Consider the following 16,723-nt stretch of genomic DNA (forward strand, 5'->3'; position numbering starts at 1 on the left):
GGGGGGCGCTGAGCGGGGAGGAGCGGCCGGTGCACGTGGTGGCGGAGGCGGTGGGGGGCCGCGCGGCGCTGCGGGCCGAGGTGGAGCGGCGGCTGAGCCGGCGGGACGTGGTGATCGTCGACGCAGGGAACGAGCTGAAGAGCTTCCGCTACGAGCTCTACTGCGTGACCAAGCATGCGGGCACGCCGCATTGCCTGCTGCACTGCGCGGGGGGCGCCCCGCACCCGTCCGCGGGCCCCTTCGAGACCCCGGACTCGCGCAACCGCTGGGACCGGCCCCTCTTCACCGTGCACGGGCAGGAGCCGCTGCCGCTGGCGGAGATCCGCGCCGCCCTCTTCGAGAGCAGGCCGCCCCCGCCCAACCAGTCCACCCGCTCGCAGCCCCTGCAGTCCGCCGGCTTCCTCCACCAGCTGGACCGGGTCACCCAGGAAGTGCTGGCTGCCGTGCTGGCTGCCCAGAGGAGCGGGGCCCAGCCTGGGGAGCTGATCCAGGTGGCTGGGGCCAGCGAGGGGCTGGTGCTGAACCGACCCCTGGGCATGGCTGAGCTGAGTCGGCTCCGCAGACAGTTCATCAGCTACACCAAAATGCACCCCAGTGAGGAGAACCTGCCCCAGCTGGCCAACATGTTCCTGCAGTACCTGAGCCGCAGCATCCAGTGACCCCTGTAGTCTCCCCAGTCCAGCGTCTGAACAGGAGGGCTGGCTAATGGGGTCCAGTTGCTGGGAGCCTCCACACACCCCAAAATAAGAGTCTATGCCAATGGGAACTTGGCTCTCCCTAGTCATTGTTCTCCAGTTCCTGGACCAGGAATTTGTGCTGATAGACAGGAGGAGGGCCCTGCATTAGCCATCATCAGAGCAAGAGTATCCAGCCAGAGTGGGTATGGGGAACCAGCTGCGGTGGTCCATGATATCTGCTAACAGGAGTTGTGGGTGTGCACACACACCACTCACCCCCCAGTAGCAGCCTCAGCATCTGAGTAGGAATGCCTAATAAGGGCAGCTACAGGCAGCTAGCCATCAAATCCTCAAGCATCCAAAAAGTCTACTAATGGGGGTTATGGAGAGCCAAACCCCACTAACCATATGGTCTCTGCAGTGTCCAAAGAGGAATGCTACAGGAGAGCTGAGCTCTCATGCTGCTGCAGCATCTTAAGGAAGGACAATCTTTCGTCTGGGTTTTTTCTAAATAAGGCAAGGATAAGATGGATACATCAAACTGTACAAAGGAGGCCTTGCTGCTCCAGGATTGGGACTTACAGCCTTTTTAAAAACTGCTGATGTTTTCAAAAGTTTTTCTGAACCCAGGAAATTGGTCTTCTAAGTTTGGACAGTGGAAATATGCTTACTTAATGAACTCAAATGTCTGGTTGTTTTTTGAAATCCTGTGGCTGGGATGGAATGAAATAAAAATATTAAATTTACTTTCAAAACAATTATTTCAGCAACTTTCTGTAGCTTCCTTTCCGAAGTCATTAGTAGATCCTGGGCTAATTACACTAATTGTTCAGTTAACAGTAGGTGTTCTCACAATGAGGATGATCTGAATTGTACTTTGTTATTACAGTATCTGCTCTGATTGCGTACAGCCCTTGGCACTCTTTTTATATGCCTTATCTAAGAGATTCTATGGAGAGTTAGTGCATGGCAAGTGGGGTGTAAATCTACATTCTGTAGCGTACTTCCCAGTAACTGCATGCACCTCCTACTGTGCACTAAAATTTCCCTAGTGCTCTGTGAACAGTAGTAGGTCAAAGCACACTAGGTAATTTTTAGTGAGCACCAGCATGGGCCACACATGCAGTGCATGATATACTAGAGCGCTGTAGATTTATACCCCAGCTTGCCATGCACTAATTCCCCTTTCTAGACATCCCTGCTTCCTACCTCAGCTTTGGATCCTGTCCTTCTATTTAACCCTAATCTTAGTATGAACCCTGTCACTGCATATACATACCTGCTTCTCTTTGCCTTTTGAGGAAGGCTTCCCTCCCTATTAAACATTCATTTCTTTGTCTGGAATGATGGGATAAAGTGGAGGGGTCACTTGAATGAGTACAAAAGTCCATATGCTCTGACTGCTTAATAATATCTACCAGTCAGTACATGGATTTGTATATTGTGAGATTGAAAAATGACTATAGTTGCTATGTAAAGAGACCTCACTTTGCCCTCTTTGGGAAGTTAAATTGAAAAGAATAAAAGCTGGGAAATGTGTGGTCAAAAGCGATAAAACATTTCTGAGATCTGACTTGCTGAGAATTGTATTTTAGTAATTATAAACCCTTCAATTTAAAATCTGTGTAGAAAATCTTGCCCTTGATAGTAGTGTGGTACTAGACCAGGTGCTGGCTGGCTGGACTGTGTTCCCTTATTAAATGGGAATCATTGATACTGTTATAACTTCAGTATATCTTTTGGATAAATCTATCACCCTACTGCTGAAGAAAATTAAAGGGTAAAATCATGCTGGGCTACATGAAAGAAATCAGTGGAGGTGTAACGTTCTGTTTTCTCAACATTCCTTAGTCTGTTTGTTCTAATATTAGTTTGGGCAGGAAAATGTGTGCCCATGTTCTGTATATGCTACAGAGAAGCAGCATCTATGCTGATAATATATTTCTGTGGTTAAAATTGGAATTGACCATATATGCTTCTCTTAGCACAATTTCCCCACTTTCTTGGTACTCAGGACTATAATTTGTTATAACTGGAAGGACGCTTCCATTCATACCTCTCATTATTTTCTATAAATTTAGGTAATTCAGTGCCATCATCCACTGCAAGGTTGAACAATATAATGTAAGGAACAATCTAGTTTCAACTGAATCAAGCATTAGCTCTACCACCACTGCCTTCAGAAGACTTTTACAGTTTAATAAGCTTAATTGGCAAAAATCCCATGCTACACTCCTCTAACATCCTGGCTCCTTGCCTGCATCTATTGTGTGCTTTCTCTGGTGCCAGATTACCTTCTGTGTTCTCCATGTATCAGCTGTCCCTGCAAAGATACTATTACTTTTTACATGGGGGTATTTCTTGCCCCGTATCCCTATGGCTGCAGCAGCCTCTGGCCCAGTGAAGGGGTTTGGGATCTTATCTTACTAAAGGTGTGTGGCCATTGTGATGTGGCTTTAAAAATCCTCCTGTTACATTTTTCCTTTTACATGCCACTCTCTTGTTAGAAAAAGACTATAAGTTGTAAAGAGAGACTGTCAAGTCAAAAAAAAAATCTTAGAGGTGTGAGGTGGAAAAAAAACCTTAATGTATCACCTCTCTGCTAATGCAAGCTTGTTCTATGCAGAGCATTTTGTGTTTTGTCCTGTCTTCAAGTATCCCAACTGATGGCGTGCACTACTTCCTTTTAAGAGATTATTTCCACAGGTTAATGTATCTAAGGGCTGGTCCACACTAACCCCCCACTTCGAACTAAGATACGCAACTTCAGCTACGTTATTCACGTAGCTGAAGTCGAACTATCTTAGTTCGAACTTACCGTGGGTCCACACGTGGCAGGCAGGCTCCCCCGTCGACTCCGCGTACTCCTCTCACAGAGCAGGAGTACCGGCGTCGATGGCAAGCACTTCCGGGATCGATTTATCGCGTCTAGACAAGACGCGATAAATCGATCCCAGAAGATGGATTGCTTACCGCCGGACCCGGAGGTAAGTATAGACGTACCCCAACTGATGGAGTTTTTCCCCCCCTGATATTCAGATAAATTTTCCTTTTCTTCATCAGATTATTCCTAGTTATAATCCCATACTTGCTTAGTTTTTCTTGTATGCAAACAAGATCTGGCTAACCCTATACAGCTGATTGACTTGCATGACTTTTTTTTAACAGTTTTTATAATATTCCCCTGCAGTTTTAACAGGTCAAAGGTTATAGCATTGTGCTGTTTGCATGAAAACCTGAAAGTGATTATAAATAAAAGTGAAACTCACTATAGATATGAAAGTATATCATCCAAACCGAGATACCTGCAGCAAATGAACAACACGAGTGAAATCTTGGCCCTGACTGAAGTAATGAGCAGTAAATTCATCTTCTGAAATTCTTACTTTTAACGTAAGATGTCAAAAAATGCTATGTAAAATTTGTTTAAAAAATTTGACTCCACCTTATAGTGACCTCCCTCGTACATTTTTCCATAAAATTTTGTTTTCAAGAAAACAAAGGCGGTATTTACTTTTATTTTCACTAGCCAGTAAACTTACCTCCATTAAAGCTGTTTTGGACTACCATGATTCATATTTAATTAAAAACTTCATTCAGTGTAACTTCTTACTCTTGTTACCCATCACAATCTGTGTGTAAATTGACATTTGTAGCGGCCCTTTCCTATGTTCTGCACAGCATGATTTGAAATATACATAACTAGAAATCTAGTTACTACATCAGGCATGCTCCTTCCCTAAGGCTAACACTTTCAGGTTCTGTCTAGAATGGCTTCATATTCCTATATCCAAAACACCTTAAAAATAAAAAAAAACTTGGTGACTTAAAATGCAATATTTTAAAGTAAAGGGAAGTCAAGGCTTAGATGATGTACAAACCTTGGGGGAAATATTGTTTGGCTGTGTATTTTCCAAAAAACTAGTTTATTGAAATAATCCATTCCAATCAAATCACATGTTGTTTATCAATTCTACCTGTAATTCTGCTGTTTTCTGATCATGTGTTAAAATGTATTTCTGAATTAGCAGTATGTTAGACCAGGTCAATTTCATACTTCCCAAACTGGAGAAAATAAAGACATAAACCCCCCAAAGTCTACCCTAGAGACAGCAGCTTTCTAGCGCGGATGAATCTTGCTTTGTGGAAAGTGCTATATAACTGTGAGATGTTAGTGAAGAAGTAGGAGTCCTTTCTAGGACAAGATTTTAGAAGAACTTGTTTGCTTAGAGTTAATATATGAACAGGTATTATCTCTGTATACAGAATTAGTAGGACTTGTACTGAAACCCTGTGTCCACTCTTTGAAAAGGGTTCAGAAAAGACCTATGAGCCCACATCCTACAGCTCTCCCCACTTCCTCCTCAAGTGGGGCCCAAGATACTTTTGGTGATTCCCAATGTGCTTCATAGAAAGGAACATGAAAATCAACACAGTGGTTTATGGAATGCTTCTGATGGAAGATTGCTGCTTCATCAGAAAGTCTAGAGCAGGGGTAGGCAACCTATGGCACGTGTGCCGAAGACGGCATGGAAGCTGATTTTCAGTGGCACTCAAACTGCCTGGGTCCTGGCCACCGGTCCGGGGGGCTCTGCATTTTAATTTAATTTTAAATGAAGCTTCTTAAAGATTTTTAAAACCTTATTTACTTTACATACAACAATAGTTTAGTTATATATTATAGACTTATAGAAAGAGACCTTCTAAAAACATTAAAATATATTACTGGCACGCGAAACCTTAAATAAGAGTGAATAAATGAAGACTCGGCACATCACTTCTGAAAGGTTGCCAACCCCTGGTCTAGAGAAAGGGAATGGGAGTGGGCTCATGAAATTATCTTTTGATAACCTTTTGCCAGAAGCTGAGACTGGACAACTTGATAATTGCTCTGTTCTGTTCATTACCTCTGAAGCATCTGGCACCAGCTGTTGTTGGAAGACAAGATACTTGGTTAGATGGACCATTGGTCTGACCCAGTATGGCCGTTCTTATGTTCTTAACATTCTGTTACCACGACCTCATTCCTGTTATAGTACAGCATAGATTTTTAGTGTCTGACAGGGTGAATAGCTGCCGTGTAACTATACCAATAGCCATCATTACCACTTAGAGAATGAGATTGATGGCTGAAGACCAGAACAATCAGCTTATTCATTAATTTTTAACTGCTTCATATTTTTTTTTTTGTAACTGTTGGCAGTAAACAGAGTTTGCCATCTGTGTTTACTGAATTCCGGGATTTCCTACCACTGGTAGCAGAAACAGTGAGAGTCTTAGCGAAGACCGGGCTCCAGGTGGCTGTTGGCATAGTAAGCACTGTGTCTGCTAGCCTTGCTCAGAGCAGAGCTATGAGACACGATGGTTAAATGTGCTATATGCATGCCAATTATTACCTAGCTATAAATGTGAACATTACATTTAAAATGTAGCATGCGTTATGTCTGTTTTGCTCAGGGCAGTTTACTGTAGTGCTCCTGCCGGCCCTACCAGGTGACTTCCAGAAACTGGGAAACGTTAGGAAAAATTCCTAGTGCACTCAAGGTCCTTCTGTCTAATTGCCTAACACAGATTGAATTTAATGCAAAGGAGGTTAGAGAATTTGAACGTTGGAAAAGTTGTTGGATGGCTGTGACATACCCCGGGGCTACAACCTGGAACTGTCGGACCACTATGCCCCCTTAACTCTCCTCCCTTGGCTGACTCTTACAATGCCGTTGTAGTGACAAGTAGCAAACCCCTTCAGGTGCTGTGATCACTCAGCCAACAGCATGCAGAGACATACCCAACTAAATTGCATAAATGCTCTCGAAGCTACTCATGAATTATACAGAAATGGAGACACCAGCAAATCCCTCAGCTCCCAAGTCTTGCACCCCAGAAATATACCGCCTTAACTGCTCGAGACCTTCTCTTGAACAATGCAAACTCATTAATTAGTTCACTACTTCGTCGAAGGATAATGGATGTGCCCCAGCCTTTGTAATCTGAGCAGATTCCCCAAGTACTTCAAACAAATTTACTGGTAAGGATAAAACATTAAAATAAGTTTATTAACTACAAAAAATAGATTATATGTGTTAGGCATAGAGGTCAATGTTGTTTACATAAGAAATTAAAAGAAAACTACAGTCTAAATTCTACACTTTATCAGACTAAACAAGATTTGAATCAAGCAGTTTTTCTGACCCCACTGGATGTTCCAGGCAGTTTACAGTTCTTAATCACAGGCTGAATTCTCTTCTCAGCCTGCCAATCTCCCCAGTTCAAAGCCTTTGTCTTCCAAACAATCTTCCAGATGTTGAATAGGGGGAAGAGAAAAGTCCAGTGGGGATGTCATTGACCCTCATTTATACTTTCTGTCCAGGTGCTAGAAAGATCCTTGCAGGGAAGTGGGGGTTAGCCCCCATTGTGTACATGCCCTCTCTGAGGAGTCACTGGGAAAATGGATTCTTCTTAATGGGCCATCAACACGTGTGACTGATCCTGATGTAAATCTGTTTTGTCTTGCATCTGATGAAGTGGGTTCTAGCCCACGAAAGCTTGTGCCCAAATAAATTTGTTAGTCTCAAAGGTGCCACAAGGACTCATCGTTGTTTTTGCTGATACAGGCTACCAATCTGAAACCTATCTTGTCAGTGTTAGTTGCTCCTCTGTTGCCAATGAACGTCTAGTTGTGGGCGTTTCCCAGACTCAACATATTTCAGTAACACACACACACAGCAAAACTTCATAACTTCAGATACAATGGTAACACACATAATTCAACGGAATAGTAATGTTCAACCAATCATAACTTCTCAAATGATACCTCACAAGGCATACTTTGTACAAAATATAATCATATCACAGTGGTGAATATGGGGGTTCCAGATTCCTATTTTGACGTACAGAGTGTCACAATGGCATTTTATTGAATTATTTGGTGCTGATGTTTATAACTTGGGAAGACTTTAGCAAGGAAACAAAGCTTTGGAAGCACAATAGAATCAGTTTACATCTATGACTTTTTCCAGTAGCTAGGGCCTTCTTTAAAAGTTTTAATTACTGGAAAGTGCATTTTCAGAGTTTCATTGAGGAATGCAGTCTTGTTAAGTGCCTTAGAATTGATGTCAGTTGTGCTTTGTTTTTTTCTAAAGTGGTTTGCCTCTAATGATTATCATCCACAAGTCCTGGTGTGGAGCCTGCAAAGGTATGTGAATTTAATTCTAGAGCACTTTAAAATCCTTAATGGAAGGTTTCTTTATACAAGTCAATTATTATTTACATTTGAAGCATAGCATGTGTTATATTTGCTTTTTGCTCAGAACAGTATAGTAGTGCACAAATAGAAATCTTCAATGCAATAAATTAATAGCTGTCCAAATCCATGCTATAATTTTATTGTTGTTATTTTTTTAAAAAGACACACACCAAATGGGAGGTACCTTCCATTTCTATTGAAGGCCTAATCCTTGGTATGGAAAATTATAAAAGTTTGAAAGAACAGTAAACCTGCATATTCCAAACTGGTCTTTCTCAGTAGATGGTTAGATTTTCGTCTTGTTCAGTGATATAATGGAACTGGCTAACCATAATGACATAGGTCTACAAATTTAGGTGAGGTGGATTGGGTGGTTTAGGTGACATTGCTTCTGTATGATTGGTTCAAAAATTACCCATGTGACTATTTTTGGCCAGTATTCATCATCTGACTGATCACTGAGGATTGGGCTGGTTAGCTTTCACTCTGGGTTATGGGTTCAGTAATTTGAGACAAAGATTTGGTTACTTACTATTCAGTGACAAGCACCTAACCTCTAGAAGAAGGGATGGAGTGGTGATTTTGCTGTAGGTCTGAATGATGTTGGTTTTTTTCTTACAGTTTTCTCTTCTCTCCCACCCTCCCTTCTTTTTCTTCTTAGCTTTAAAGCCAAAATTTGCTGAATCCAAGGAGATCTCCGAACTTGCCCATAATTTTATTATGGTAAACCTTGAGGTAGGCTTCCCTACAGTTTATGTCCATGCTACTGTTTTGTAACTGAGCATTTGTCCCTTATTTCTTATAATTATTTATTTCTCCTGACTTCATCCCTTCCTAACTAAATTCTTAGCATTATTGAATAGATACAAAGTATTGACTGATACAACTGACTGTTTAAAAAATAAAACCTTTACTGTATTGTTATGTGGTTTTATTCATGCAGCTGATTCTCTTCCATTTTATTTTTAACAATCTGTACATTGTACTATTCCCCAATAATAAGCAAGGAAATTGCTTTTCTATACACATTTATTACCTATAAAACATTCCAGTACCAAAATAGTGAGTCCATTTAATGTAAATTGGTGAAACTATTTGATTTAATTTTACAAATTATCTTTACAACTGTTACTTGTTGGGTGACCTTTTTCCTTTGTTGGCAAAAGTAGAGGCTTTTGCAGTCATTTATCTTCTTTTCAAGCTGTTCATGTTCATTAAAACTACCATTTTATAACAGCCATTGGAAGAAAATAGCTTTAAAGTAAATGTTACATTTTGTTAGATCCCTTGCTTAGAAAGCAGAATGTTGTCTTACGTCTGTCTTGCAACCCTAGGATGAAGAAGAGCCAAAGGATGAAACTTTTAGCCCTGATGGTGGTTATATTCCCAGAATCCTTTTCATGGGTAAGGCATGCTCACTGTTGTTACAGCCTCTTATAGGACTACTTTGTCATCCTCACCACTTACACATTTTAATCACTTTCTCGTTTCACAGATCCCAGTGGGAAGGTCCATCCAGAGATTATAAATGAGAAAGGAAACCCAAGCTACAAATATTTCTACATCAATGCTGATCAAGGTACGTGAGAATGAGCTCTAAATTTGAATTGAGTGGGAGTGCATTGCAGGTATGTCATAGGAATGGCAGCTAATGCAAGCTTGGTTTTTGAGTGGAGGTAACCTATAGTTCACAGCACAGCTGGAAGCTGTTACAAATAAGGCGAATGAATGGCTTTTTTGCACCTTGTGGGTGGATGCATAGATCTCTATTACAGAATCATGACGTGAAATAAAAGCATTTCTCGTTATTTAAAATTCAGCCTTTGATATTACATATTCGTCTGTGACTTCTGATGTAAATGTGGACACTTCTCCATTTGTGTACTTTCCCTTTTCACACAACTGCAAGAGGACAACCTCATTTAAGAAGAATTAATTGATCTTATGTTTTCTATCTCTTCAGTAAAGTATCTAAATAGCCATTAGGACCAGGTGCTAGCTGTGAGCAATGTGGTCCTGTTATGTGTGATATAAGCTGGTTAATTAACAACGCTCTGTTCTCAAATCAAGAAATGTCTAATTGTGAATCTCTTGGGCCCTGTCTACGCTATGGAAACTTTTTTCAAAAATATCTTGCCAGCCCAACTCTATCAGTATCAGCAGCCTTCAGAGCCCTAGTATAGACCAGTTGCTGCTAGTATTTTAAGAACCATGTCATCTAACCATGTTAAGAGCGGGTCTGATTGACATTGATTATAGCTGTGCCAGTCTACATTATGACTCCCAAGACTGCTAACACCAGTGGAGATGATCAGGTGGGAGATTGTAGACACGGCCCTAAAATAATCAATTGGGAAGAGTAGCCATTCTGTTCTTTGGAGGGTGATGAAGAGGAATAACAAGGGGAAAAAAAAAAGACCTCTCTAAGGGTTTGCCAGACCTATAGTCCATTACATTAGCATCATACCTGATCTTGAGGAAAACTAAGCCCCACTCATAGAATGCACTTAGCTCTTCATGCAATTTACTGGTACATTGCAAACAGTGGTGTGTTGGTTGTCTTGGAGACTGAATCACAGCAGCATGTAGAGCAGTGCAGGCTTCCCCATGCCGGCCCACTTGTTTACCTCAACCCTGGAGAGGCCACCTGCCTATGAGAGAATAGTTCAGGTTCACTGCTCAACCTTGCTGTTGAGAGCGCCAACAAGGCCGAGAGCTGTGACCGTGTGTTTTGTGCATGGTAAAGCAGAGGGAATCTTTCTAATGATATTCTGAATTAAAAAACCTGAATTCCTCTTAATTGTTCTGGTAGAGATTTTTCAGTGGCGCCTGAGAGAAGCAGGCACGAAACTGCCATTGAAGTAACAAACCACAGCAGAATCACTTAGGAATGCTGATGGGGATAGATGCAGGAAAAGCTTTGCTCTGTTATATTAAAGGTGACCCATAAAAGAGAAAAATAGGTTTCTGTTGAATTTTGCAGCTGTGACATTTTAAAAGAACAAAACAAAACAAAAACACTCTCAGCCTTCATACAAGATTATTTTTTTTAATTTATCTTTTACCTTAGACATATCAGGAATGTCAAAACTTGTCTTCCTTGGTAATACTGGAGAGGGTTTTAGAGATGCGGATTGTTAGGGGAGTGTTGAACTTTAAATACAGATACCCAAGTGTATCTCAGCCATTTAAGTTGTGAGCAAAAAAGTGGTTAAAAATCACTTCCCTCTCAAATTATCAGGTTTCATGTGCCTATTATCTGATGTCATAATCCTGCTAGTTCTTCCTTTGTCCATAGAGTCAGCCAACAAAAATAGGGTAGATGAGGCATGAACTTACAAATGGTATGGGAAAGGGGAGGGTGGGAGATATTTAACGCTTCTTTATACATCATATAGAGGCCAAAAAGAGCATAACCCTCACTTTTTTCTTTTGCAGGCTACTTCCAAGGGGTTTATTCTTTAAAATTGCACCATTGGTTGATAAAAATACTTTTCATTATACACTTCCTTACTTGATCCATATCATGTGTAGTAATGATCCAGCTGATATTCTATGTATTTAATTTGACAGTTGTCCAAGGAATGAAGGAAGCCCAAGAGAAGCTGACAGGGGATGCTTTCAAACAAAAACATCTTGGAGATGAATTATAATATATATATTGAACATTCCTTTTCCATCACCCTGAAGCTCTGAAAGGATAAATGATTCTTTTTTTCTTTTAAACCATTAAACATACCAAGAAATGTAGCTGTACTGGAAGGACGTAATTCTTCTCTCAGTAACTTGGAAGGTTAAACACTATCTGATTTTTCACACACCTCCATCAAATACAGTGTTATCTTCTCCTCCCCGTCTAGTTTACATTTCAGTGCTTATTGACAGCTGATGTACATGCATACACAACCTCATCTTGAATGGATACATCAGATCTGTCCATGTAAACAATGACCACTAGTATCCAGAGGCCTAGATCTTACCCTCTTCTTAAGAGGAATGATTTTTACATTTTCAAATAGCCAACACTTGGTCTCCAATCAGTGCTTGCTCCCCCACATTTGACTGACATTAAGTCATCCCTTTGATTTCAGTGGGGAATACTCATGAGTAGGAGATGTGAGTCAAGCCTGCTGTATTCTGAAAAGCCAAAAAAAAATCAAATCAATAATTCTGCCATGAACACTAACATAAATAGAGTTATTTTCATTAATATCTAAGAGTAGCATGTGGATTAGTCACTCTGAACATTCTTTTTCTTGTAGGAACTCTTTGTGACTTGACTTTATTTGCATTCAGGTTGAAACTCCACCTATCTGTTGTATGTTCATCTTTCAGTTGTTTTATTAAGGGAAGTTAGATTATATTGAAGCATTATGGGGTTCTCCCCCTTTTTTGTGGAATGTTTTTGGAGAATGTCTTGCCATCACATTGTACTGTATTTTTGTACTATGGTGAAAAATAAAAATGAAAACTTTTTAAGAATAACATGCGTGGTGAGGTTTTTGGGGGGAATGGAGTAATTTTCCATTCTTTTTAGGAATTGGGGGACTTAAATATGTTTAAACTGTAGTAGTGCTGATGTTGAATGTCACAGATTAAAAAAACACTCACTTTCTTATGAAAAATGACAATCGCTGCTGCTTTTCAGTGGTTGAAACAGGCCTATTTTCTCAACATTATCATCCAGCCACTGTTATGCTGTTTAAAATAAGTCAGGAACAGAAAAGTACCAAGCAATTACCTATAGGAAATGATTTTTAATATATCCTAAAAATATATCACTTACCCATAAGAACGGCCATACTGGGTCAGACCAAAGGTCCATCTAGCCCAGTATCCTGTCTTCCGACGATGGCCAATTGCCAGGTGCCCCGAAGGAAATGAACAGAATAGGTAATCATCAAGTGATCCATCCCCTGTCGCTCATACCCAGCTTCTGGCAAACAGAAGCTAGGGACACCATCCCTGCCTATCCTGGCTAATAACCATTGATGGACCTATCCTCCATGAATTTATCTAGTTCCTTTTTGAACCCTGTTATAATCTTGGCCTTCACAACATCCTCTGGCAAAGAGTTCCACAGGTTGACTGTGCGTCGTGTGAAGAAAGACTTCCTTTTGTTTGTTTTAAACCTGCTGCCTATTAATTTCATTAATTACCCTAGTTCTTGTGATATAAGGAGTAAATAACACTTCCTTATTTACTTTCTCCACAGCAGTCATGATTTTATAGACCTCTATCATATCCCACCTTAGTCGTCTTTTTCTTTTTCCCAAGCTGAAAAGTCCCAGTCTTACTAATCTCTCCTCATACGGAAGTTGTTCCATACCCCTAATCATTTTTGCTGCCCTTTTCCGAACCTTTTCCAATTCCAATATATCTTTTTTGAGATGGGGCGACCACATCTGCACACAACATTCAAGATGTGGGCATACCATGAATTTATATAGAGGCAATATGATATTTTCTCTCTTATTATCTATCCCTTTCTTAATGATTCCCAACATTCTGTTCACTTTTTTTGACTGCTGCTGCACATTGAGTGGATGTTTTCAGAGAACTATCCACAATGACTCCAAGATCTCTTTCTTGAGTGGTAACAGCTAATTTAGACCCCATCATTTTATATGTATAGTTGGGATTATGTTTTCCAATGTGCATTACTTTACATTTATCAACACTGAATTTCATCTGCCATTTTGTTGCCCAGTCACCCTATCTTTTAACTAGTTACCAATCCATGAGAGGACCTTCCTTTTTATCCCATGACAGCTTACTTTGCTTCAGAGCCTTTGGTGAGGGACCTTGTCAAAGGCTTTCTGAAAATCTAAGTACACTATATCCACTGGATCCCCTTTGTCCACATGCTTGTTGACCCCCTCAAAGAGGCATGATTTCCCTTATAAAAACCATGTGGACTCTTCCCCAACAAATTCTGTTCTTTACTATAGTTTCAACCAGTTTGCCCGGTACTAAAGTCAGGCCTATAATTGCCGGGATCACCGCTGGAGCCCTTTTTAAAAATTGGCGTCACATTAGCTATCCTCCAGTCATTTTGTACGGAAGCTGATTTAAATGATAGGTTACAGACTACAGTGAGTAGTTCTGCAATTTCACATTTGAGTTCCTTCAGAACTCTTGGGTGAATACCATCTGGTCCTGGTGACTTATTACTGTTTAGTTTATCAAGTTGTTCCAAAACGTCCTCTAATGACACCTCAATCTGAGACATTTCCTCAGATTTGTCACCTAAAAAGAATGGCTCAGGTTTGAGAATCTCCCTCACATCCTCAGCCATGAAGACCGATGAAAAGAATTCATTTAGTTTCTCTGCAATGGCCTTATCATCCTTGCTATTACTTTTTGAGTCTTTGGCTAGATATTTCAAATTCTTTTTTGGCCTTCCTAATTATATTTGTACACTTCATTTGACAGAGTTTATGCTCCTTTCTATTTTCCTCACTAGGATTTAACTTCCACTTTTTAAAGGAGTTTCTATTTTATATAAATTCTTATACCACACTCATCCCCACAGTATCTGAATATTTCCAGATTCTCACAATTAGATTACCAAAGGGATTCTTTGGATTGCATGCCTGCTTTATTTAATGGACTCATTTTAAGCGCTCTTTTGCCCCAGTCTCAAAAACGGATCCAGAGTGGGACATACTACTTTGAAATTATAAGTACCACTTGCTTTACCTACACCTGTTCTAAGTAAATACTGGAGAGGTTAGCTTTTATTGTCAGTGTAGAGACAAAGAAAGTGTTTAATATTAAATAATAAAACCAGAATAGATCCTCAGGCAAGTGTCACTTTTGATGGCTGTCTTAGCAGACACCAAGAACTTGACCTTCCTCCTAGAAGTCCCTTCATAACAGGGTTTAGAGGCACTTTAAAGGAGAGGTGCACAGGAAGTTTACACTGCTGATATTCATGCTATGACTATTTTAATGAATAAATACTGTCAATGCTGGTCAATCCATTAGCATTCACCAGGACTAAATTTATAATTTACTCCATTCTGTTAAAATGAGACTTCGATATTAAAAACGTTGCAAAACAAATACTACAAATACTACATGATAGTTCTAGTAGTAGCAAAAAGAATAATTTATAGCTATAAAGATAAGCCAGCAGTGAAAGAGTGAATTACATTGTTAGCAAATACTGCTTCCTAGGGCTGAGCAATTTAAAATACAAGGTCATTTAGATTAGGATAATAAGATATAAATCAGGGGTTCTCAAACTGGGGGTCGGGACCCCTAAGGGGGTCACGAGGTTATTACATGGGGGGTTGTGAGCTGTCAGCCTCCATCCCAAACCCCGCTTTGCCTCCAACATTTATAATAGTGTTAAATATATAAAAAGGTGTTTTTAATTTATAAGGGGGGCTTGCTATGTGAAAGGCGTCACCAATACAAAAGTTTGAGAACTGCTGTGAAGAGATGCTTCCTTGAACAGATTATAAAATAAAAAAACAAACACACACAACACACTTTTGTTAAGTAAGGCCGAGTTAATCAAAAGTCTTATATAAAAGTGTGAAGAATGAAAATAAATGGTATATTATTCTGCACTGATAAATCTGTTATACGGTTTACAGCATATTTAAAGTTTGATAAAGGTACACAAGGCAAAAGTTAAACCTTTATTTACCGAATACAGTAGTCATTTATAAGAAAAATAAAGTTCTAAAACTTTTGATAAATTTTTACACTAGACACCCTATTTCTATATCCATTCTCTCTGACCAAACAGTTCAATTGGAGACACCGCAGAAATCTGAATAGGATGTACTGGAATTGTGAGGAAAAGTTACACACACAAGTTAGATGGGCAACGGCGAATAAGCCAGCTGGAACTGCTACATTTAACCTTTCATGGAAGAAAACTGAGGGCAGGAAGAAAAAACACACAAGCATCTTCTATTCACTTTTTCAGTAGGAATTCAATTTAAATGAAAAATAGAAACAGATTTAATCCATACAAAATAAAATCAGGTATAGCGACACTTAACAGCAAACATGAAGTAGTACGATGAGCATTTAAAATTCTTAAACACAAAAATTAAACATTTTGAACCTACTTTATTAGAGATGGGGGAGGATTTGATAGAGTTTATATTTCCATTGTATCTGTGATATAGTTAGTCTTATTTTGTGTGGGGTTATTTAAAAACAGATTCATAACGTGTGAAGGTAAGCAGACATCTGAGGGGTGTGTGTGTGTGTGTGTGTACGTGGAAAATAGAGAAGAGATCTGAGAAGAATACTTACCCATTTTACATAGAAACATTTTTAGAATGAGTCACCATTGTTCTTGACCTAAACACTGTGTGTTTACTGACTGGGGAATTATCTAGTGAATCAATGGCCATGTCTGTCTCTTTTAAAAGGCAGAAGGAAAGAATGCAAGAGAAATGTGTTGTAGAACTATGCTTTGCTAAGGCCTGGCTTGTCACGGTCCACGTAACAGTATATGGGATTTTTAACCCTGTTAGTGAAAGAACTCTGAGGAGGATTGTCCTGTTGAGCCATATACCTATCAGCAGCAAGTCCCATCTTGTAGCCTGCATATGTTCCACATGGTGCTGTCCCCTGCGTGCTGCTTACCAGGTGTGGAAGGGAAACCGCTCTTATACCCACGTGGAATGTGTCTCTACTACAGAGTTGCCATGTGTAACAGCTTGAGTATTCCCATTAACTCGACCACTGCCCACACCCAAACCTCTCTCTCATGTGTGGTGGTGCTAGTAACACCAGTTGGCAGGCACGACCAGGCATATGACAGTTCTTGAGT

General features: G+C 40.1%; 1 protein-coding gene across 1 annotated transcript in view; it reads left to right on the forward strand.

Moving 5' to 3' along the window:
• Positions 1-12,405, forward strand: part of LOC112104314 (thioredoxin domain-containing protein 12) — a 17,750-nt gene extending 5,345 nt beyond the window's left edge. Inside the window, exons 3-7 of the mRNA XM_024196551.3 lie at positions 7,817-7,869; positions 8,582-8,655; positions 9,255-9,324; positions 9,416-9,499; positions 11,494-12,405. Of these exons, the coding sequence (XP_024052319.1) occupies positions 7,817-7,869; positions 8,582-8,655; positions 9,255-9,324; positions 9,416-9,499; positions 11,494-11,573 (361 nt within the window). The 3' untranslated portion in view covers positions 11,574-12,405. The remainder of the gene's footprint in view (positions 1-7,816; positions 7,870-8,581; positions 8,656-9,254; positions 9,325-9,415; positions 9,500-11,493) is intronic.
• Positions 12,406-16,723: the final 4,318 nt, after the last annotated feature.

The sequence above is a fragment of the Terrapene carolina genome, unplaced genomic scaffold (assembly GCF_002925995.2).
Source record: "Terrapene carolina triunguis isolate 2854851 unplaced genomic scaffold, T_m_triunguis-2.0 Scaffold103, whole genome shotgun sequence".
Lineage (NCBI taxonomy): Eukaryota > Metazoa > Chordata > Testudines > Emydidae > Terrapene > Terrapene triunguis.